At 40.9% G+C, this 23,461-nt stretch overlaps 1 protein-coding gene across 2 annotated transcripts in view; it reads left to right on the top strand.

Moving 5' to 3' along the window:
* Nucleotides 1-23,461, top strand: part of IL34 (interleukin 34) — an 825,440-nt gene that overhangs the window by 395,459 nt on the left and 406,520 nt on the right. For both annotated transcript variants that reach the window (XM_044081308.1, XM_044081309.1), the window contains one exon: nt 12,680-13,121. In XM_044081308.1, the coding sequence (XP_043937243.1) occupies nt 13,094-13,121 (28 nt within the window). In that variant the 5' untranslated portion in view covers nt 12,680-13,093. The remainder of the gene's footprint in view (nt 1-12,679; nt 13,122-23,461) is intronic.

The raw sequence follows: 23,461 nt of genomic DNA, 5'->3' as shown, positions 1-23,461 counted from the left end.
GCAGTTAACCATTGACAAGACCCCTATTCAAATCATAGCTAGCTACAAGCCCCCAAATTTGACTCAAGATGCCCACTCCACCTATCTACACCTCTTCAAATCTATCATGATTCAACCATTTACCCTGATTTTGGGTGACTTTAACTACCCAACCATAGATTGGAAAAATTACTCATGCCAGAACACAAATGCCCAGAGATTCCTCGATTTTATCATTGCAAATGCTTTGGAACAGCTAGTCAATACCCCAACAAGAGGTGATAATATCTTGGACTTGGTATTAAGCAACATAAGTAACTACTGCAGCACCCCCCTACAGTATCATCCTCCCTGGCAAGATCCAACCATAAAGCTGTCACTTTCGAAGTCACCATCTCCCCTGACCCCCTCTAGCTAGGGTCAAACAAAAAAACTTCTCCAAAGCTGATTACAATCTCCTGAGGAATGGTATAAACAGCTTCACAGACTCCTTCCCCTCTGTAGGAACTGGCACCAATATCCAAATCTACACCAAAGTACTATACGAGCATTTATATAGATGCATGGAATCAGGAATACCCAACAGGACAAAATCATCCTCCGCAAGGAAGAGTAAACCTGTCTGGTGGGCATCTGCAATAAAGTATATAACAAAAGGAAAAAATTGCAGTCTAGGATCAAGAAGGAGCAGCTGCCCAATTGGAAGCAATCTCTCCTTAGCCTGAATAAGCAAATAAGAGCACTAGTGAAATCCTGTAAAGCCAACTTAGACTCCAAATTGGCCACATCTACTAGAGACAATCATAAGGCCTTCTTCACATATGTCCGCAATCTCAAAGGAAGCACCCAGATCTGTTCATAACTGGTGGTCAAGGACACCACATACACAAATGCTGTAGATATAGCCAACCTACTGGCTGACAGATTCAGCAAAAACTTCACCCCTCTGTCCCCCCATCAGTAAATCAGGACATCCTCAGTACCTGACCCCTCCTCTTTTCTCTAAGGGAACAGGTCCTCACTGCCCTCTCAAAGGCAAAAAAATACAGCCTCCATGGGACCTGAAAACATCCCCGGCTGCATCCTGCATGAACTCAGGCATGAACTTGCAGCACCATTAGGCACCCTATTCAACCAAAGCCTGAGTACCGGCTTTGTCCCAGCCGAGTGGAGGACTGCCACTATCATCCCTTTACACAAAGGTGGAGTGTCCACCGATCCGGGAAATTATAGCCCCAACAGCCTAACTAGCCTGATCTGCAAGACCATGGAATGGATTATCATGGTCCTCATTAACAGGGACATTCCCAACCTCCAAACACTCGACCCCACACAGTTTGGCATTGTCAAGGGGAGATCATGTCTGTTAAATCTGGTTGACTTTGCGACAGTCACCAAAGCACTGGAGAAGAGGAAGATGGTGCACACCACCTACCTTGACCTGGACAAAGCCTTTGACACTATTCCCCACTCGAGCATAATAGATAAACTCTCTCAACTAGACATCATTCCGTATGTTACCAGATGGGTAGTAAACTGGCTCACTGATAGAACCCACCTAATTAAAATAGGGGAAGCCACCTCAAGCAGTAGACCCAAAATGAGTAGCGTACCCCAGGGATTGGTCTTGGGGCCTCTGTTATTTGGGATATACTTCTCTGAGATGCAGGCAAAAACCAGTGGGCTGTGGCTGACCAAGTTTGCTGATGACTGCAAGCTGGGAGCGGTTATCAATTCCCCAAGTGATGTGGACGTCCTCACCCAAACAAATGACTGGTGCCAGAAACATGGCCTCAAGCTGAATGCCAAAAAATGCATCATCATCCCCTTTGGGGAAAGTGACGTCACCACATATTATCACATTAATAACAACGTCCTAAGCATGCAATCAGGCGTGAGGGATTTGGGCACCCAGGTTGATAGCAACCTGACTTTTGACCACCATGTTGCTTCCATTGTATGGAAAGCTTTCTACATGGCCCACCTCATAAGTAAGGGTATCTCATCCAGGGACAAGGAGGTCATAACATTCCAGTATTCTTTTCTTATAAGGCCAATTACTGAGTACAATGCCCCCTTCGGCATGTACTTTACAAAGCACATGCAGCAGTTGGAGAGACCACACAGAGGTTCCTCAACAGGAGAATCCAGGGCCTCAACACAGATAGGCTAAAAGCCCTGTCCCTCTACTCAGTTTCATACAGACTCCTAAGATGTGACCTCTGTCTGGCATACAAAGCAATCTCAGACCCTGCCTTGATGGGACTGCTGCATATCCGCAAGTCAAGCTCCACCCGGGTAACATGCATGCGTGACCTCAACCTGGTCTGTGACATCAATAGGACTTGTTGGTGGGACAGATTTGTATCCCAGAGACTCCCCCATCTGTGGAATAGACTCCCTCTCCATGTCAAGCAGAGTACCTCATTATCCCTTTATAAGTGCAACCTGGATGACTAGATGGGAAACAGAAAATGCATCCTTGGGATTTTACCTGTATCTCTGCTGGACGGGGGCTTTGGGTGCTGACTTGTCTAAACATGGGCTAAACTCTTGGCTGGGCTTATAAGGGCCTCAGGGCCAATAGCCTAGTAACTTCCTATGATCTTATAATATTATCCACCCAAGTGAGTGATGCCTGGCATACAACTGTGCAAGGACGCTACCCTATCCCCATCTTGGTGTTTTCCATCCCTTATGTGTCTTTCTACATTCCTTTTAAATTTTCCAGCCTTGACCACTATCACTTGTCCATCCCCTGTACATCCCCTATATGTCTGTGCTTATCTGCTGTCCTCCCTACCTTTTGTTTTTTTCCACTGCAAGTGTCTGTATTTCTGTCTAGGTCTGTTTACATTGGTCTACCTGACCCTGCTGTCTGCTCTTCTTTCTCTGTTTCATCTGATACACTTATTTCCTATATATGAAAAAGTGCTCTTTCTAGGAATGAATGCATGAATACATGTATACATACATAATTAATGAATCATCCTTCTTTCCCTAATCCCCTTTCATACCTTATGGTAATCCTTGTGTCTGTCCCTGCTTTCTGTTCTCCCTTTTATTACTTTCCTATCTATCCCATTTCTTCTCCATTTATAAGATGAGCAGGATCAACTTTTTGCTCTACACGCCTGCAGTGTCATACCTGATAGCTGCTACACTGCTCTTCTTGTACTAGATGAGGATGAGATCCATCTATATTGTGCTACAATGCACGTTAGCGTGCATTCATTTAGCCACATTAGCCTGCCTTCCTTGTGTCATATATCATATCTGACTGTCATACATCTGTTGTAAAGCTGATCAGAGTCCAAGCAGCCAAGTACCATTCCTCACATTAACATAACATGTATTTTTAATTATGAAGTCTTTTACTTAGACTCACAAAGCTGTTCAGCATCTAACACATATGATTAGTTATGTGGCTGTTTATTTATTTACTTACTGACATTTGGTGACCGGGAAGGTCCGACTGGGTCAGGAACCCATTTTCAGTGGAGACCCTGGAAGAAAAGCTCCAAAAACAATGCTGACATAAAGGATTTAACAGTTATATCTAAATATTATATAGGCTCTAATAAAAATTCAAACATTAGTAGTACTTTACAGTTAACATAAGCATACATATATCTGTAGACAGAATACAATTTGTCATGCAGATTGATATCAATTAACAGCAAATTACAGAAGTTCAGTCTAAAATTCTAGTTTTGAGATGAGCATTACTGGCAGAGCAGATTTAATTCTACAAAAGGCATAAAATATATTAGTTTTACTTTGAGTGTATAGAAGTTAAGTATTGATGAAAGTAAGACACAGGGAAGAGTTTATACCATGAACCCATAGAAATTTAGCGCTACTCCGCCATGCAGCACTTGTCTATGGATTCCTGCCCTGGTCTTGGGTTTTATACTTGGCTTCTGTTTTTAGGTGTTCTTTTACAGTGACTAGCTTCTAGTTTTATATGTTCTTTTACAAGGACTGAAATGTAACCACCTATCCCACTGGCTCTGCAACAACGAAAGAGGAATATTCTGAAATTTTGATACGAATTCTGATTACGTAAATCAAGTTTCAGTAATGGCACAGATATTAATACCCTCCATGTAGAGGGAAGCTTCTATGTCACAGTTTTCATTTATTTGTTAAACAAGTAAACCCATTGGACTCAAGTGTCCCTTTTCACAAGCAACTCCAGAGCACTGTCTGGGTAAGTGACTTGCTCAGAATCACATAATAGGCAAATGGAGGGTGACAGAATCAAACCTTCTTGTACAACAAGAATTTTTTTTATGAGAATTCTGGCATTTAGCAGTTACTGCATCTCTGATCTTTATCTTGCATATTTTTTATTTTCTTGAAATTTGAAAAGGTCAGAAAAAGGAACTGGGGGAGAGGAAATTTGCTGCTCATTTCCTGTACTCCATTGAGAGAGAGGGAAGAGACTGAGAAGTGAAGCCTATCTGGTGCACATCTCAAGCCAGGCTAACAGGCACTGAATCTCCTGTTTGTAACATTACACACACACACACACACACACACACACACACACACACACACACACACACACACACACACACAAACGCAAACGCACACCTTTGTGGAATCCCTCTCTACTGCTTAAATGGCACTACCTCCTACCTTTGTGGAATCCCTCTCTGCTCCTGAAACAGCTTGCATGCTCCGATTTTAACAGCAATACCCTCTTCCTGGACACAACACGGCATCTCTGCTGGCACCCATCTAGAATTCAAAATTTACGCAAGAATGCGGAAGATGAAGACGTAAATCATCCGCACGTATGGAAAAGACGAAAACAGGTCACAAGCACCTCCATTTGTATGACTGGACGCAAAGGGAGTTCTTAAAGAAGAACGCCCTTAATTTTTTTTTTTAAATTAGAAGTAAATTAATCTCCTGGCCAGCTGTTTCCAGGGGGGTGCACGTGCACCCCCTTGAACCTGCCTGCGGGTGCCCTTGCTTGTGTCTTGCTTTTTGAGCCATCAAAGACCCAGTCCTATTTGATGACCTATTTCTTTGTAAAACCAGTGGCTCTAAATGCACCACCACTGGGGACTTCAATCTCCACCAACAAATAAACAAAACTTGCTGGAGAGATAGGTCGTTAACACAATGTGTTCCCAGCATATGGAATAAGTTACCACTGTAGGTCAAACAAAGTACATATTTGGCTTTCTTTAAGGCAAGTCTTGATGACTGGATGGATAGATACAAATTTACATTAGGGTGGTCATGTATGACCCTGCTCGATTTGGGAGGTAAGAACTATTAAGTGTTTGAAATGGGTGACAATAACTTTTAAGTGTTATCTACTTTAAGGTGCATATGGCTACTCATCTTACAGTCCTTGTGATTGCTTGCCTAGTATTGTTCTGTTTTTTATGCTATAATTTGGAGCAAATCACTAATAAACATAGCAAATAAAAAGCTTCACATACATAACAAATTTGGAATGCACACTTGGCTGATGTGCAAAATTGCTCCCCCCACCTGTAATAAGTAGTAAAGGTGGTGTTGTAGCAATTGGGAAAGCAAAAGCACACGTGCAGCTTTTTGTGCAAGAGTGTGCATCGCAGTTGGGTTAGGGAATCACCTGATTGTTGTGCGATCTTGGAGATTTTATATATAAGTACCAGGGGATGTGGGTGGCAGGCACAGTTTTCTTTGTTGTTTTCAATCATTTTAGATTTGAGCTGAAATGATTGCTGTTTGCTCTTCTGAGCACTCAATAATTGAGGAGACACTCGCGTGTGTGTATTATATATGTATGTGCATGTGTATATGGATCTACTCTGATATTTAGCATTCTCCAAACACTGAACAACAGTTTCACAAGATGAAAATCGTGAACGTTTAAAACATTGAACTACGAATTTTAACCAGGGCAAGTAAACCCTTTCCTAACATGCCTTGTTCTACACCTGTAGTGCAATCCCAGAGTTGGTATATATATATTTAGGGGGATGTAGGGGGGCATAGCCCCCCCACCTAGGTGGGTTTTATATAGTGTGGTGTGTATTTTTTTACATTAAAATTCATAGTTTGGTGTTTTAAAAATTCACAATTTTTGTCTAGCGAAACTGTCGTTCGATCTTATGAGAATTTGAAATATCAAAGTAGATATATATATATATATATATATATATATATATATATATATATATATCAAAGCTAATGTTTTATATATATATATATATATATATATATATATATATATATATATATATATATATATAGGGTTCCTGTTGGAACATCGAATTTCCAATTGTCCGAATCACTAAAGGTCGACCTTTAATGATCGAACAATTGGAAATTTGAAGTTGTCAAACTTAACATAAAAAAGAAAAGAAAAGAAAAAGTAAAGGGTGTAGGCAGGGGGGCAAGTCACCAATCACCCCCCACACCCCCTGCTAATTAAATATACCAACTCCAAGATCGTGCTACAGTGTAGGAAAGGGAAATCTTCCCTTTCTGCACCATAGTTCGTTAAAGTGCGGTCTCGAAGTTGGTATATTTAAGTAGTGGGGGGTGTGGGGGTGCTGTGGAGATTGCCCCTTGCTCTAACCCATCAGGGTATGTTGTTTGTTTTTTTCTTTTTCTTTTTAATTTTGAAATTACGGAACTTCGATCATATGGTGGCGACCATGTGGTATTCGAAGTTCCGTAACTTTGATTTTCTAATAGGTAACTATATATATATATATATATACATTCCCCTACCAGCAGTGCAGTGGGACTATCCACCTCCTACTTCCTCTCCAGAATAGACACATTGTCATTATCTGCTCATACCAACCCTTTCCTCCCACTGCTTCAGTGCTTGAGATGACAAACATTCAGGGTTATATCTGTCTACATAATCATCTTTACTATTCATTACAGGACAGAAGCTGCTAGCAGTGACTGGAAATAATTGGTTGGATTCTCCATGCTTTTTGGACCTGTGTAATGTATGGCCAAGGTTGAGGGCCACAATAGGAGCAAGGGACTGTGGCAGTGATCTCCACTAGGGCCTCAGATAATCAGAGGTATGATCCATGAAATAACTGTTGAAATTTACAGTAAAGAAATACAAAGCTCAAAAATGCAGCCAAATGTATGACGTTTTGGAAATGCATATTTACTGGACAATGGTAGGTAAGGATACAGAATTTAGAATGCCTACCTCACAATGACTGAACTATTCAAGTCAGTGTCCCTGGGATATGAGCATAACACTACATGCTACAAGCAGGACTCTGTCATGAGGGAGATGCCACTTTATGTAAGGTGAGAACATCTCTCAAGTACAGATAATTTTCTGCAGACCTTGCTCCTGGGTCACCCCTGAAGAAGAATATTTGTGGCTGGAGGGTTTACCCAGTTAAAAAATAAGTTAGAAGAATAAAGAATGAAATAAGATTGATGGAAGCAGATACACACAACAACCACAGAAATCATAACAGGAATGAATAGCGGACGGCAAAGTGGTGCACCGGTAACGTTGTCACCTCACAGCAAACAACCACAGAAATCATAAAAGAAATGAATAGCGGATGGCACAGTGGTGTAGTGGTAATGTTGTCACCTCACAGCAAGAGGTTCTCCAGGTCAATTCTTGGCTGGAGTGCCTTCTGTGTGGAGTCTGCATGTCCTCCCTGCATTTGTGTGGGTTTCCTCCGGATACTCTGGTTTCCTCCCACATTACAAAGACATGCATCTGGAGCATTTCAGCCACAAGCCTCTGCTGACAATTGGCTTCATTCTAAGTCAGACTTTTCCAGTAAGCAAATAATGAATAAAAATATGCAAGCTTAGGAGAAGAAGGTTGTCCAGATTGTTTGAGTCATATAAAGTTTCAAAACAAAGACAAATTTAGACTCTACCACTTATGTGGAATCTTTCACTGCCAGATTTTATGCACATGTAAATACCTGCATAAATACAGCTGCCCCCCCCCCCCCCCCAGAAATAAACAAAACAACAAATTCATAAATAAAACCCTATGGTGGAACCCAAATACAAACAAGCTCTATAATAAAATAAAAAAAAATATTGCACAAAAAAACTCTCATGATGCCACAAATGCTCTTGTGAAACTAAACAAGGAACTCTGGACCCTGGTCAAGTCAACCAAAGCTAAATATGAGGTAAAAATAACAACCCAGGTGAAGAATAACCACAACGCCTTTATTATGCTAAAAATGTCAGAAACAATGTCCAGCAATATGCAGAGCTAATAGTAAATAATATCACATACTCACACCCAGAGGATATATAGCCAATCTACTAGTAGATAAACTTAACATAAACTTCACTTCCTTCCATTATTCTTAGATTACATAACCCACACACACACATCCCAACTCAAATCACCCAAGAACAAGTTCTCAAGGTGGTATCTAAAGCCAAGAACACTACATCTGTGGGTCCTGACCCATAAGCCTGTCAAGTCTCATTTGTAAGGATATGGAAAGGATTATAATGGAATATATATATATATATATATATATATATATATATATATATATATATATATATATATGTGTGTGTGTGTGTGTGTGTGCATGTGTGTGTGTATATATATATATATATATATATATATATATATATATATATGGATATAGGTAACCTACAGACCCTTGACCCAACCCAGTTTGGATTTGTCAAGGGCATGCCTGCCTACTTAACCTGGTCAACTTAAAAAAAATAGTTACTAAAGTAGTGGATGTGGGCAAAAGTGTGCACACCACATATTTCAGCCTTGTAAAAGCATTTGACACAATCTTGCACTCTGGTATCTTAGATAAATTCTCCCAGCAAATGTCAATTTCTATGTAACTCTTTGGATAGTGAACTGACTCACTAATAGAACCCAAAAAGTTAGGGTGGGTGGCTATACTTCCTCCAAAAGACCTGTCACTAGCAGTATATCTCAGGGATTCAGTCTTTGGGCCCACTCCTCTTTATAGCTTAATTTCTAGAGGTCAAAGCTAATGTTAAATGTCTGACAAACTTTGCAAACAGATATCTGCAAAGTTGATGCCATTATAGACTCCCCACGGGACACAGAGATCCTCCAAGAGGGCCTCTCCCAGACAAGTAGTTGGTGTGAAAAAACATGGACTAAAAATAAATGCCTAGAAGTGTATAATTGTATTCCCCAGCAAGCATGAGTCCACTTGTAACTACCATATTGACAAAACACCACTGAAAATTGATCCCATAGTTAGAGATCTGAGAACCTATATTAACTAGGAAGTGTCCTTTGATTACCATGTATCCATGGCTGTAAGTAGGACCTTTGTCAATTCAGTTTATATTTAAAGGTATCCTCTGTATTCAGCATTCATTAGGCTGAACTTTGAGGATAATGCCCCTTTCAGTATGTATGTGTGCATCCAAATACTTATCACAACTGGAATAACCAGAAAGAGTTCTCACTAAAAACAAATGTCAATGGCCTAAATCTTAAAATTTACACAGATCATCTCAAAGCCTTCTCTCTCTCTTTCAGTATCATATAGGCTACTCAGATATGACCTCTGCCTTCAGCATAGAGCATAAACAGACCTCACCAGACCTGTTATACATTCACAAATCCAGTGGTATCATAAACATCCACTCAAGGATTCTCAATTTCTTTTGCAAAATACAGCTGATTAAAATACTGGAACAGCGAGTGATAATTAACCAGATACATGTAAAATGTGCTCAAAGACCTGAGTCGCAGAATAACAGAAGAAATAATTTAATACCAACTTTCCCACTCCAGAGGTATAAGTCACGTTGGAGGGATATGTTTATATCATAGAGAGTACCACCTCTATAAAACAGTCCTCCCTCCACATAAAGCAAAATACTTTTCTTACTCTAGCCAAACATAATTTGGACGAATGGATAGATATTCACACATTCATCCTTGGTTTAGTACCGCTGTCCCTCATGGATAGGGGAAACATATAAATGCCCCAACATATAGGTTTTTGTCCCACCTCTTGGTTATTTTTTGGAGGGATATGTTTATATCATAGAGAGTACCACCTCTATAAAAGGATTCTTTGGTATCATTGAAAAACTCATCAGCTTAAATGTCAACCCATACATCACAAGATGGGTTGCAAACTGGCTGAGTGACAGAACCCACAGGGTCAGAGTTGCTGGCGCCATGTCAGACTCAAAGCCTGTCACAAGTGGTGTCCCACAGGGCTCAGTCCTGGGCCCACTATTGTTTGGCATCTACTTTTCCGAAGTACAAGCAAACACAGGAGGGTTATGGCTGACAAAGTTTGCAGATGACTGCAAACTGGGCGCCATAGTAGAAAACACATCTGACACAGATATCCTTCAGAAGGGTCTCACAGAAATGGATAACTGGTGCCAGAGCGACGGCCTAAAGTTAAATGCCAAAAAATGCATAGTCATACCCTTCGGGAAAAACAAGGTTACCCCTAGCTACCAAATAGGTGGCAATCCACTGAGCACAGAAGAAGTTATCAGGGACCTGGGGACCCAGGTTGATAGTAGTCTGTCATTCGACACCCATGTAGCTAAAGTAGTTAGGAAGACCTTCTACATTGCCCACCTTATCATGAAGGGATTCTCATCTAGATCAAGGGAGGTCATAGTCTCCCTTTACTCATCACTCATCAGACCAATGATTGAGTACAATGCCCCATTCGGAATGTATCTGACCCGACACTTGCAGCAGCTGGAGAGGCCACAAAAGTTCCTCACCAAAAGGATAAAGGGTCTCAAAAATCTGTCCTATGCTGCCCGACTGAAAGAACTCCAGCTCTATTCAGTCGCACGCTTGCTCAGAGGTGACCTTTGCCTAACATACAAGGCCATGTCAAACCCAGATTTGATGAATATGCTTCACCTCAAAAATCTAGATCCATCAGAGCCACAAGGGCGGAGACTTAAACCTTGACACGGCTATTAATAGGACGTGCTGGAGGGATAGATTCATCACCCAAAGACTCCCTATGCTGTGGAACAAAATCCCGGTACATGTGAGGCAGAGCACCTCGCTGGCCTTGTTCAAGAGAAATCTTGACCAATGGATGGGAGATCGCAGATATACCCCAGGGATTACCTCAGTGTCACTGCTCGACAGAGGCACAGCAAAATAATGGGTATAGTTCCCCATACTAAAGGGGTGGCGTAAGCCACAAAACGATGGGCTAGGCTTGTAAATGCCCTCGGGCAGATAGCCTAGTATGAACCTATGAACCTATGAACCTATTTGTATGCAAAATATAAGGGCTAAAATTGCCTTGGGAATATAAGGTTAGGCTTCTTAAGATCTTCACAGATCAATAGCTTAGTAAAATGAATCTATGAAATGCTGGTAGTGTTTGAAGATGCTGTGAATGGATATTGAAGGAAGGCTGGTTCCTAACTGAAAAAGAGGGCAGTGCATCACAGAAAAGCTTGATGAACAAAGAGAACACTGATTGCTGTATCAACCTGCATATTACTGCTGTTTTTTTAAGTATAGGCCTGACAGGATAAGAATAAAGAGTCAGGGGTTGGGCAGTGGCAGTCACTGCAAAAGGCCTGAAGATTTGCTTAGCAGTAAAAAACAATTTTAGGTTTTACTTACCATACATTATTTTCTGTTGCCCTGAAACCAAATGTAAATTCCACGTCATTTATCTTAACTTAAACATTAAGGTAATATAGCTTTGTCATTGTAGTCAAGTGCAGGAATGCATCAGTTAGTTTTTTGTAATGTTTGTATAACACTTATTTTTCTTTCTGTGATGAAAATTATGTATAAGTAGGCATTTGGGTTGAAATGTTGTTACTGGCAAATTGAATAACCTCTCTTGTATTATTTATAGTAATATGTTGTGCATATCACTGACTTGGTGGTATATCGTTAATATTATGACTCACAGATCCAGGGTCTAAGGAGCAAAAGATAAAGAGAGATCACCTTAGGGGGTCACAGAAAGCTCACAGGGTAGTTCTTGCTGCCACACGTGACCTGGGTTTGATCCCTGCATGTGCAATAAAATTAGTGGCAGTATAGCATAGCAAATGTAGGCTATGAGCTGTTTGTATGCTTCATATTGTAGTCTTGGGTTTGATTCTTATCACCACTTACATATTGCATAAATTTCACTTAACCAGACTAAATCTTTGTCACCTCTGTATAAAGGCAAATATGCCTAGTAGGCAAGTAAATACATACAAAGTAAGAAAAAAGCTGCAACTGTCCTGTGCAGATGGAAAGAAGGAGCAGATATTGTTAACTTGCATTACAGCACTGTTTGAAATTGGTAGTCAAGGGTGGGGGGGGGGGACAGAAAGACACGTGAGTACATATTATTTCATACTAATGTTGTGGGCTGCAGTAACTGCATGCCTTTGCCCTTTTCCAGTGATAACTGCATCCCTTCCATGTTTCCTTGTGTTGGTGAACAAAAATAAAGAAAGCAAATAAAATGGAAACGTGGGCATGTTTTACTAATCTGACGTGTGTGTTTGTACGTGCAAGTGTGTGTGTGTGTGTGTGTGTGTGTGTGTGTGTGTTTCAGAGTATCCCATCCACACCTGGTCTTCCTATATATAACTGAAGACCCCAGGAATATGTAACATTTGGTGTTCATGAATTTATAACATTAGCTGTTGATAGTACTGCCTGTTTCCGACTTCATTGGACTGATTTTGATTTTATATTTTTCAGATGCTGACATATCTAGGATTACAAGACCCTGCACCAGTGTATTCCGTGGAGGCATTCTATATGAAATCTACTCCATAAATACATCATATTCTTCTCTTCAGAAGTTCAAAAACATGGTATACAGCCACCTTAAACTGTATCTGTAATACCCTGGAGGGTTGTGCTACAAGTGGAACTGGAAAAACCAAGTTGTGTAACTGGAACCAAAGCATTCCTCTGAAAACAACTCCTTGTGGTGGATGCCCAGAACCTAACATTCCTGTATACATGCATCACTGCTGTTTTAAATTACTTTTCATCCATATCTGTTTCTTCTGTCTTTGAAGTGTCATATTAAACCTGTTTGTGGCATTTTGCTTGCGAGGCTGTCAACATCTGTCTGAAACTGATAAGGAAAGTTGCCACAGCAGAAGGATGTTGTACAATGTTCTGAAAGCTGTATGTAAGTACAAACATGTTTATCTATTTAGTTTTTATTGATTCTTTTTAACAAACAGTATTATAGTAGCCCTGGTTCCTGATAGATGGTTGCAGTACAATATTCTGAATCTCTTATTACACTATGCACAGAGTGAGGAATGGGATGTGGCATAGACATGCGGGTTTCAGCTTCTGGGATTATAGGATGGGCGGAAAGCGGTAAGGAGCAGGGCATTTTATTTCTGAAATGCGTTAGAAGAAGTTGTATGATCTGTGATGGGTGGTCAGTTATTTTAGAAGACTTCTGGCATAAAGATGTCCTCCTCTTAGAGTGGAACTGGACAAAAGAGACACTTTATAACACACTGGACTTCAGAGAAGGAAATAGCCTTTCTTAATAAGAGTATCTTATACAAGAAGCTTCCCTGGTGGGATACCTGGACTGACCCTGCAATCAGTTAGTTCTGATCAATGCACTATCCCGGTAAACAAATATAAATAAAATATAACATGGACTGTACTTCTGTGAAGTGCATATTTAAAGATGGGACAATCTTATTTCATGGATAACAATTTTATTTTGTTGGTAGTTAAGCTATGGAGCGACCCAGTGGGCACTGCTTGAGTAAATTATTTACTTGGGGTATTATATGTACAAGAGAAAACCAATCGACTCTAAACAATCCTGAGTACTATATAGTTTGTTAACAACTGATAGAGTTAACCCTCTCTGCTCTGCTTTCAGATTAAAGGGAAACCTTTGTCTCCCATAGGTGGATTGGGTATTTAAATAAAAGTTATATACAAGTGATGCTTAGCTCTAGCTGAGATTCATTCATTTAGCTCTAGCTGAGATTCAGTCATTCTAAGGGGATCCAGTATCTGTCTTCCTGGGATGACATGATCGACAGACCATGATATTTTGCCAGAAATGCCTACACCTGTCGCCCTTGGGATTCCGGATACAGGCTAAGGGTCTTGCCACCCATATGCTACCTTTTTTAGGCAAGGTTCAAATGACAAGTTCACCACCATAACAGGTACAAGCAAGCAAAATCTGAGGGTAATGCTACTCAATGCTAGCAGTCTAAACCTCAAAATGCACTCACTCGAGGCACTCCTTAAAATGGAGAACATCGACATCTGTGCAGTGACAGAGACCTGGTTCAAGGCTCCAGAGAGCACCCCTGCATTACAAAGCTATAATTCATGCCACACCTTTCGGCCACCTAACTTGGACCGAAACACTAAAGGCAGAGGCGTGTCCATATTCATTAAGGATATCCACACCTCCAGGCTAGTTGCTCAGCATAATGCATCTGAGATTATCCAAGTGCAACTAAATCTGGGCAAGACAGCAATCCAAATTGTAGCTTGCTACAGATCCCCCACCATGCCCCAGGATTCCCACTTGTCATTTCTTGATACACTGGAAAATATTAGGGTACAACCTAACACCCTAATAATGGGAAATTTCAACTACCTCACCATTAACTAGGAAAACTACTTATGTACCAACTCTTTTGCTCAACGTTTTCTGGAATTCATAAATTCCAATGCCTTGGATCAACTTATCCACACCCCCAACAGGGGCAGCAATATCATAGACCTGGTCATTACCAACATGGGCAACTGGTGTTCCACACCAGAGGTCACTTCCTCACTGGTCAGATATGACAACAAGCTAATCACCCTAGACATCCACATCCCCCCCCCCCCCATTAGGGAAACCACAGTAAAAAATTTCTCCAAAGCCAACTTCGTGCTTCTTAAGACAGAAGTGGCAAACTTCACAACACCCATGCCGATGGACACTAGAGGTACGACTGCTGATTCCTACACAAATGCACTTTATAAGCACCTACACGAGTGCATGTATTGTGCAATCCCTAACAGAACCAAGATGCTATCCTCCAAAAAAAGGAAGCCAACCTGGTGGTCCCCTGCCATAAATAAACTCTACAACAGAAAAAAGAAACTGCTGTAAAAAAGAGTAAAATCCCATGAGTAGAGGAACTCCCTGGTCAGCCTCAGTAAGAAGCTGAGATCCTTCATAAAATCTTCCAAAGCTAGTTACGAAAACAAAATCACCACTGATTCTGAAGACAACCACTCAGATCTGCTCTGAGTTACAGCACAATGACACTAAATATACAGAACCAACTGATATTGCCAACATCCTGGCAGATAGGTTCATTGCTAACTTTACCCCCCCAGGGCACATCTCTATACCAGAAGAATGCACAGTTCCTGTAATCACGGGTGCACAGGTATAAACCACACTCTCCAAAGCCAAGAACACAGCATCCATGGGACCTGACAACATCCCAGGCTGCATTCTATATGAACTACAGAATGAACTGGCACCCCACCTAAGCACCATGTTCAGTCCTAGCCTCACCTCAGGCTTTGTGCCCACTGAATGGTGCACAGCGACGGTTATCCCACTCCACAAAGGGGGAGCCACCAAGGACCCTGGGAACTACCACCCCATTAGCCTAATGAGCCTGGTCTGCAAGGCCATGGAACATATCATCATAAAACTTATAAACAAAGACATTGGTAATCTCCAAACTCTGGACCCCACCCAGTTTGGGTTTGTAAAAGGCAGATCATGTCTCCTAAACCTGACTGACTTCTTTGAAGCAGTCACCAAAGCCGTAGACGAGGATAAGGTGGTTCACACAGCCTATCTAGATCTCGCCAAGGCTTGTGATACCATCCCCCACTCTGGAATTATAGATAAACTCACTAAACCAGGTATAAATCCCTATGTCACAAGATAGGTTGCCAACTGGCTTACTGACAGAACCCACACTGTGAAAGTAGCAGACTCCAAATCTGACTTCAGACCAGTGACAAGTGGAGTACCACAGGGTTCATTCCTGGGTCCTCTCCTGTTTGGTATCTACTTTTCTAAAGTACAGGCTAACACATAAGGTCTTTGGCTAAAGAAGTTTGCAGATGACTGCAAACTAGGAGCCATAACTAAAACTCTTAATGATGTGGACATCCTACAAAAGGGCCTCACTGAGACAGATACCTGGTGTCAAAGCCATGGCCTCAAGCTCAGTGCCAATACGTGCATTGTCATCCCCTTTGGTAAAAATTCTGTACCCATGAGTTACCACATAGGTGGTAGTCTACTTAACACCAAAAGTGTGATAAGAGACCTTGGGACACAGGTGGAGAGTAGTTTCTCCTTTGATAATCGCATTGCCACAGTAGTCAGGAAATCCTTCTATGTGGCACACCTCATCACAAAAGGTTTCTCATCCAGGAAAGAAGAGGTCATTGTTCACCTCTACTCATCACTCATTAGACCCATTAATGAGTACAACTCCCCTTTTGGTATGTACCTCACAAGACATCTACAACAACTGGAAAGGCCACAGAAATACCTCACAAAGAGGATTACCAGCCTCAAACAGATGCCCTACGCAGAAAGTCTCAAAAAACTCCAGATTTACTCCATTGCATATCGCCTGCTCAGAGGCGATCTCTACCTAACATGCAAAGCTATGTCAAACTCAGAGGTGTTGGACATGCTCCACTTAAAGAAATGCCAATCCCTCTGAGCTACATGCTCTAGGGACCTAAACCTTGTCACCACAATAGAGTTTATTTATTTTATTTAACATTTATTAACTGGGAAAGTCTGACTTGGAACAAAGCCAGTTTTCAGCAGAGGCCGAGGGAGAAACGCTCCAGATGCATGTCTTTGTAACATGATAGGAAACAAGAGCACCTAGAGGAAATCCACATGAATGCAAGGAGGACATGCAGACTCCACATAGAAGGCACTCCAGCTGGGAAATAAGCCAGAGAACCTCTTGCTGTGAGGTGACAACTCTACCGCTGCACCACTGCGCTGTCCTTTGATATGATATCTGCCATCTGAAAACTGAAGCTTTGTTGCTACAGTTCTGTTTCAGAATATGGCTGTTTTTATGCAGCATGTTGATAACCCTCCATCTAGCAGTTTGGAGATGGAACCAGATCTGAAGACTTTGTAATGCAGTCTCACTGGTATGTTATGTTTCAGCTTTAATATTGGAACTGATGCAGACTACATTGGACTCAACCATCCAGAATGTCCAGATATATTGTTGGTCTGTTCCTCATAAAATTTGTGGTTTTCTGGCAAATCTTTGAGTATTGAAATCTGTAAACAATGATATACATCTGACTTTCAGACTTCACATTCTTCAGAAAATGCATTCTAATGCAAAATCAAGTATTCTAGCAACTTTCTGCATTTGTAAGAGCAATATTTAAAAATGGTCTCTGATTTTGGGCTTTTGTCCCCCCGCTGTTATTTTTGACTTCCCCAAAGATCTCTTGCACTTGGAGTTTAAGAAAAATGATGGAGACTTGGGTATTAACAGGGCAAAGGAACGTCAAATCATTTCAGGTATTGCTTAGGAAGAGGAATGTACAGAGAAGGGTAGAGGAGAAGAGGAACATATGGGAAAAATGGGAGTGGGGGAGAGATAAATAGAAAGACATAACTGGATATGATGAAAGGCAGGAAAATATATTTATGAAAATCTGCAAAAGTAGCTTACATGCATTTTTTTTCACTTTTACATATTTAAACTTTTTAGCAGTACACTAACATGCATTCCTGAGGATACACCCAGTCAAAATTAATGATTTCTTATAAACAGAGAAAACAATTGCTCAGACTGTCAGCAAAAAATGATTCATGGCCCTTAATTACTGGGCCAGGTTTTCTTAGATGCCCTAACTCTACTTTTTCCCCTCACACTTACTTAACTGGACGCTTTACTCCTCATGTAGGCTTCTCCTCCCATTTGTACGGCCAAGTAAGTTGACAGTAACATAATTTTTCTGGGTGTTTTTGTCCCTGTGAGTGCTGATCAGCAAGCCTCTCCCTACCAGATTTGAAACCATTTATTTCCCTCATGATGGGGGTCTCCCAGAACAATAGTCATGTGGAGGTGCTGCCATGCAGGTTGCAAAGCTCAACTGGTACAAAATCTGAATTGTTTTTCTTTTCAAATGCACATTGGTAAAAACAATGCACATTGAGGTTGTCTTGTTCCACAATCTCATACCAGTACACAGTCCAGGTATAGAACATTTAAAACACAGGGCCGTAGACTGCTGTGTGTGTGTGTGTGTGTGTGTGTGTGTGTGTGTGTGTGTGTGTGTGTGTGTGTGTGTGTGTGTGTGTGTGTGTGTGTGTGTGTGTGTGTGTGTGTGTGTGTGTGTGTGTAATACACACACATGTACCCACCAAAGTGGGGGGGCTTTGCTCCCCACACCCCACACCCCCCCTACTTAAATGTACCAACTCCAAGATCGCACTAAACTGAAGAGAGGGAAAAGTTCACCATGGTGACTGAGTGGTTCCTTTCACAGGGAAAGGATTTCGGCAGTTCATGGTTTTGGTAGAATGCAGCTTTGGAGAAGTGGGGTCGGGTAAGTAAAATTTGGTTTATATATGTCTATGTATATATATAATATACACACACACACACACACACACACACACATATATATATATATATATATATATATATATATATATATATATATACGTATGAAAAAAATGTCTGTATTTTAGATGTTCGTCGACTCAAAATGTGGAACATCTGACTAGTTTTCTAAGTAACTCCTGTCTGGTTTAAATGAACATAGAAACAATTAATGTACTTTCAGCTGCCGTTTATTAAACAAACCAAACATCTTTATTATAAACCTGTTTCTAATATGCTCTTCCCAACAAGATGCTGTGCCTGTGAAACAATTGCTAATGTGTAACTGCAGTCCTGATAGAAGAGCTAGGTAAATCATTTAACTACTGTTGATTTTTAACAGAAGCACTACCCCATATAAGAATAAAACAGAAAGAGGTAATTGGGAACATATTTTCTGGGAGTGCAGTGAGTTGGCAGACTTTAAGGATTCCAAATGGGATGCACTGTTGTAGATGCTGGGTGGGCAGATTGATCTGACAAGGGAGATTTTTTTAATTTATGTATTTTTTATTATTTGTAGTTTGTTTGCCAGGATGGTTCATTGGGCCAAGAAGAACCTTTTTTTCTTACATGTGAGTGCAGTGAGGTTTTGAAGGAAGAGTGACTAGAAATGGTATGGATGGATGATGGTAGGGAGTTCCACTGATGTGCAAGGGCAAAGCATAGGAGATTTTTGCCAGGGGGGGCAGGTGCGACACAGTGATGGGTAGAAGAACTGTGGCTAGTGGCAAACCTGGCAATCTTATTATAGCAGGAGGAGAGTTTTGACTTGTGTGGATTGTAGGTTAGTTAGGACTGGGGCACAATATAGGAGAGAAGGGATGAGGAATGCGGTAGAGAGAGTGAACTTAGTAGAGGGAGTGAGGTAGCGACAATGTCGGTAGAGCATACCAAGTTTCTGGTGTTTTTTTTATGTTTATTTGTATGTGGGAGTTGAATTTAAGCTGACCATCAATGAGGACACCTAATAATTTGGCCTCAGGTACGACTTCTAGAGCTGTACTGTTCTGGCTGGTGATGGAGAATGTGTTTTTATCTATAGTGGTTGTTTTAGAAGGGGTAAATAACATAAGTTTGGTTTTTGAGGCATTGAGTGCTAGGTGATTGTCTCTCATCCACTGTTCAGTGGTAGAAAAAGCATCTTGGGTTAGTTTTAAGAGAGTGGGGATAGAGGTGGCAGAACAGGTTATAGTTGAATCATCTGCATATTGGATAGATTTGTGTTAGGGACTGAGTGGTAGAAATCATTTATGAAAATATTAAACAGGAGGGGACCCAGTATGGAGCCTTGTGGTACACCTGTGGGTGTGCTGAGGAATGGGGAGGTGACTTTCTTCCATTTAACTGCTTGTTGCTTATTTGAGAGGTAACTAGAGAACCAGCTGAGAGAGGAAAGAGATAGATTTAGATTAGAGAGTTTAGTTAGGAGAAGGTTGTGAGAGATGGTGTTGAAGGCCTTAGAGCGGTCCAGTAGGAGTGTAGATACAGTACAGCCAGAGTCACAGGCTTTGTTGACAGCTTCGAGGAAGGACAGTGATAGTGCTGTGGCCTGGTCTGAAACCATGCTGTGTGGGAGTTAGTAAGTGGTTGTGTATGAGATAGGGTAGGAGTTGTAGATGGATGCATTTCTCAAGAACTTTGGAGATGGGGGATAAGATTGCGATGGGGCAGAAATTTGTGATATTATTGCTGTTGTCCCCTTTGTGAAGGAGTAAGACGAAGGCCATTTTCCACAGTTGGGGTACATAGCCTCCTTGGATAGAGTGGTTGATTAAAATAGAGATGGGAAAGGCAATGGCTTCGGCGGCTATACTAAGAAAGTATGAGGGAATGTTGTTGGGGGCATTGGAGCAGGGTTTCAGTTTTTGGAGACTTTTTTATGGTCGATGTGGGAATGGGTTTTATAGAGAAAGGAGGAGGTTGAGAGGTGGAGATATTTGAGAGTGAAGGGGAAGGTGAGGATAGGGGAGGGGTTGTAGTAGTAGGGGGAGTAGTATTGTTAGTGAAGGATGAGGTAAGTTTGCTAATTGAGTTGATGAAGAAAGAGTTGAACTGAGTGGCCAGATCTATGTCTAGAGCATTGGGGTCAGGGCAAGGGTTTGATTTTTCTGAGCTATGATACAGAATTGGAATTGTTCTTTATATGGTAAGACCTTGGTATACCTAATAATGGTGGCTGTCAGAAAAGCAGTTACTAGAAAATGGAAATCAAAATCTAAACCAACTATACTAGAAGTAGTGAATATAGTAACAAAGATAAAACAACTGGAATTGAGATCTTTAGAAAAGGGTAGAAGCAAACTACATGGAAACTGTAGGGACAATACATACAAAAGATGAATGAGGTTTAAAAGGTGACAAGACTTAAATGAGCTATGTAATGCTTGACTGAAAAAGACTGGGTAGATTATAAGTGATGATAATGCTTGCAATTGGGAGTGTCTCAGTATGGTTTGTGATGTAAAATACTTGCAACTAGGATTGAGTCGGTGTGGTTTATTTTCATTTGTATAAATGTATGATTGCCTATGTAGTAAGTGATGGTTGAATAATGATGTTTCTTGTTTAAAAAAAGCAGGAATTGAATAATTTATTAAATGTTGCTTAGGTTATATAATATATATATAGCAATGTATGTGAAGTAAAATGTTTGTTATGTTAATTCTAGTGTGATTACTTTTATATGAATGTAACTTTGCCTATGTCACAAGTGATAATTCAAAAAAGCTGTCTGGGGAAAAAAAACAGCCCCAAGTACAGGACTGTTATATAAAGTGGGTGCTAGTGTTAAAAAAACAGCTGCCCTACTGCTGTAGTTCCATGTTTTGTCAGGCAGCATTTATGACAAAACTGAAACAATAAAAGCTCATGAGTAGTGCAAGCAGTTGCTATTCACCAACCCCCATGTCTTCTTCCATCACCAGTCAACAGCATGAACTTGTTTGAGATATTGAGTTGTGGTTTGAACGCAACTATCTTTGGAGCTGCACTTAAGAGCTGAGATGGGCCATCAAATCTATATGGGGTATTCATATCCACCAAATTTCTGTGGGGTATTCATACCTGCCAAATTTATGTGGGGTATTCATACACAAAGTCCCTTAAAGGGTTGCGCACTATACTTTATACACTCACTTGCCTGTTGTGTGATTCAAAGAGCTTTCCAGTCCATCTCTCTCTGGATGTGCACTGTTGTGTACAAGCCATGATCGCTGTGGACACATATTGCACACACACCATGTTTTGTTGATTGTCTTACAGGTGGTGGTTGCTGCAGCAGCTGTCTCCCTTGTGTCAGACTGAATATATTAGAACAATGACAAGTGTCAGTAATAAGTACAAATACATGTTCCAGGACAGAGGGCTGATGTACTTATGTATTGCAAATAATGCTGAGCATGCTTTCCACTGCCTCGTCTAACTGCATGTCAGAAGTGACAACACATTCACAGAACAGCACAAGAACAACAGAACATGCACAAAGTACACCAGCAATTCTGAGGAGCTTTCTCTATTGTTGTACTAAGTAATACCCAGGACATAAGCAGTGACCTAACTTTGTATCAGCATCCCTGTCATTTCCTGTCTGTCTCTCTTAAGAAGGCTTATCTACATTTCATATCTATGAGCAGTTCCACATGTTGCTAGGACAGTGTCAGCAGAAGGCGTCATACCTTGCCATTTCAAAGTGCCAGAATGCTGATAACATGGTAATGGTGATGCAACAAGGTGTTTTCTTCACTGGCAGTCTGAATGCTAATGAGGATGCTTTGACATCTCTTGCAGTCATTTGGGATGTCCTCTATGATTTAAAAGTTTTTGAATCGTAGGTGACACTGACAGGGTCCATTCACATACCTACTAAGAATCTGGACTCTAGAAGATAAGTAGTATGTACTCTTGGGAGTTTTTCACTTTTGTGAATTATGCAGGGCTTCTCTATTCAGATTTTACTGTATAGCAGCCCTACAGAATTGCATCCATCCTTAGTGAATTCCACCCTATGATTTGGTGTTCCATTCCTGCAGGAAGAGCTCAGGCTTCTTAGTGGTTGCATCACCTTGTTGTCCTGGTAGCTGCTTATGGGCACTGACCTGGTCATAGCTGTGGCAGTACTAGTAGGGATGATAGCAAAGGAACCTGCATGAATAATAGATGTAAACTTTCTCACTTTGTTAGCTGTCACATCAGAAAGAAATGGAAACAGGCACACAGTTACTTGTGTAGCCTCTCGTTATGGGGAAAGAATTGCAAAAATGGTGGCAGGTGTGTGTCACTACATAGGTGCATTGTTGCAGTGTATAAAAGAACCCATCTGGCGGAAGAACTGCTGAAATGCCCTGGCTCTGATACCTTTCTGATTCTAACATTTTATTGTTAGGTAAAATAGTATATTAACACTGGCACACTTTCAGGAAAAGTATAGGTGGCAATTTTTAATATGGTTTTATGGTTGGAGCTGCCTTAAATCCATTTCCCCAGGTAATCTATAATTTTCCTTTATGAATTCTTCTTCTTTTTAGACACTTCTCTCTCTATCTTGACGATGAGCAGATATTATGATTTACTTCATAAGCAACTTTGCTTTTCCTGTCTCTTATCTTTTAGTATTTTCTCTTCCTATTATCACCCCTCTGTTCCATTCCTTATGCCACCCTTCTGCACTAATCACTCCTCAGTTGTCTTTCTTTCCCCCTCCATAAAAACTTTCACAAGCACTGTGTGTTTTGTTTAGGCCCAATGAATGATGCACAAGACTGCAGGGTATGTCATGGATTCAGTTCTGAAATGCTAAGAAATGGACAGCATTCCCTACAGAAGTATTTAATTAGGAAAAGGCTTTAGGCCTTAACCT

Source organism: Protopterus annectens, chromosome 8.part0 (genome assembly GCF_019279795.1).
Source record: "Protopterus annectens isolate FY-2018-M chromosome 8.part0, PAN1.0, whole genome shotgun sequence".
NCBI classification, from domain to species: Eukaryota; Metazoa; Chordata; order Ceratodontiformes; family Protopteridae; genus Protopterus; species Protopterus annectens.
Note: the sequence above shows the minus strand (reverse complement) of the source record. Positions and strands in the feature narration are given on the sequence as shown.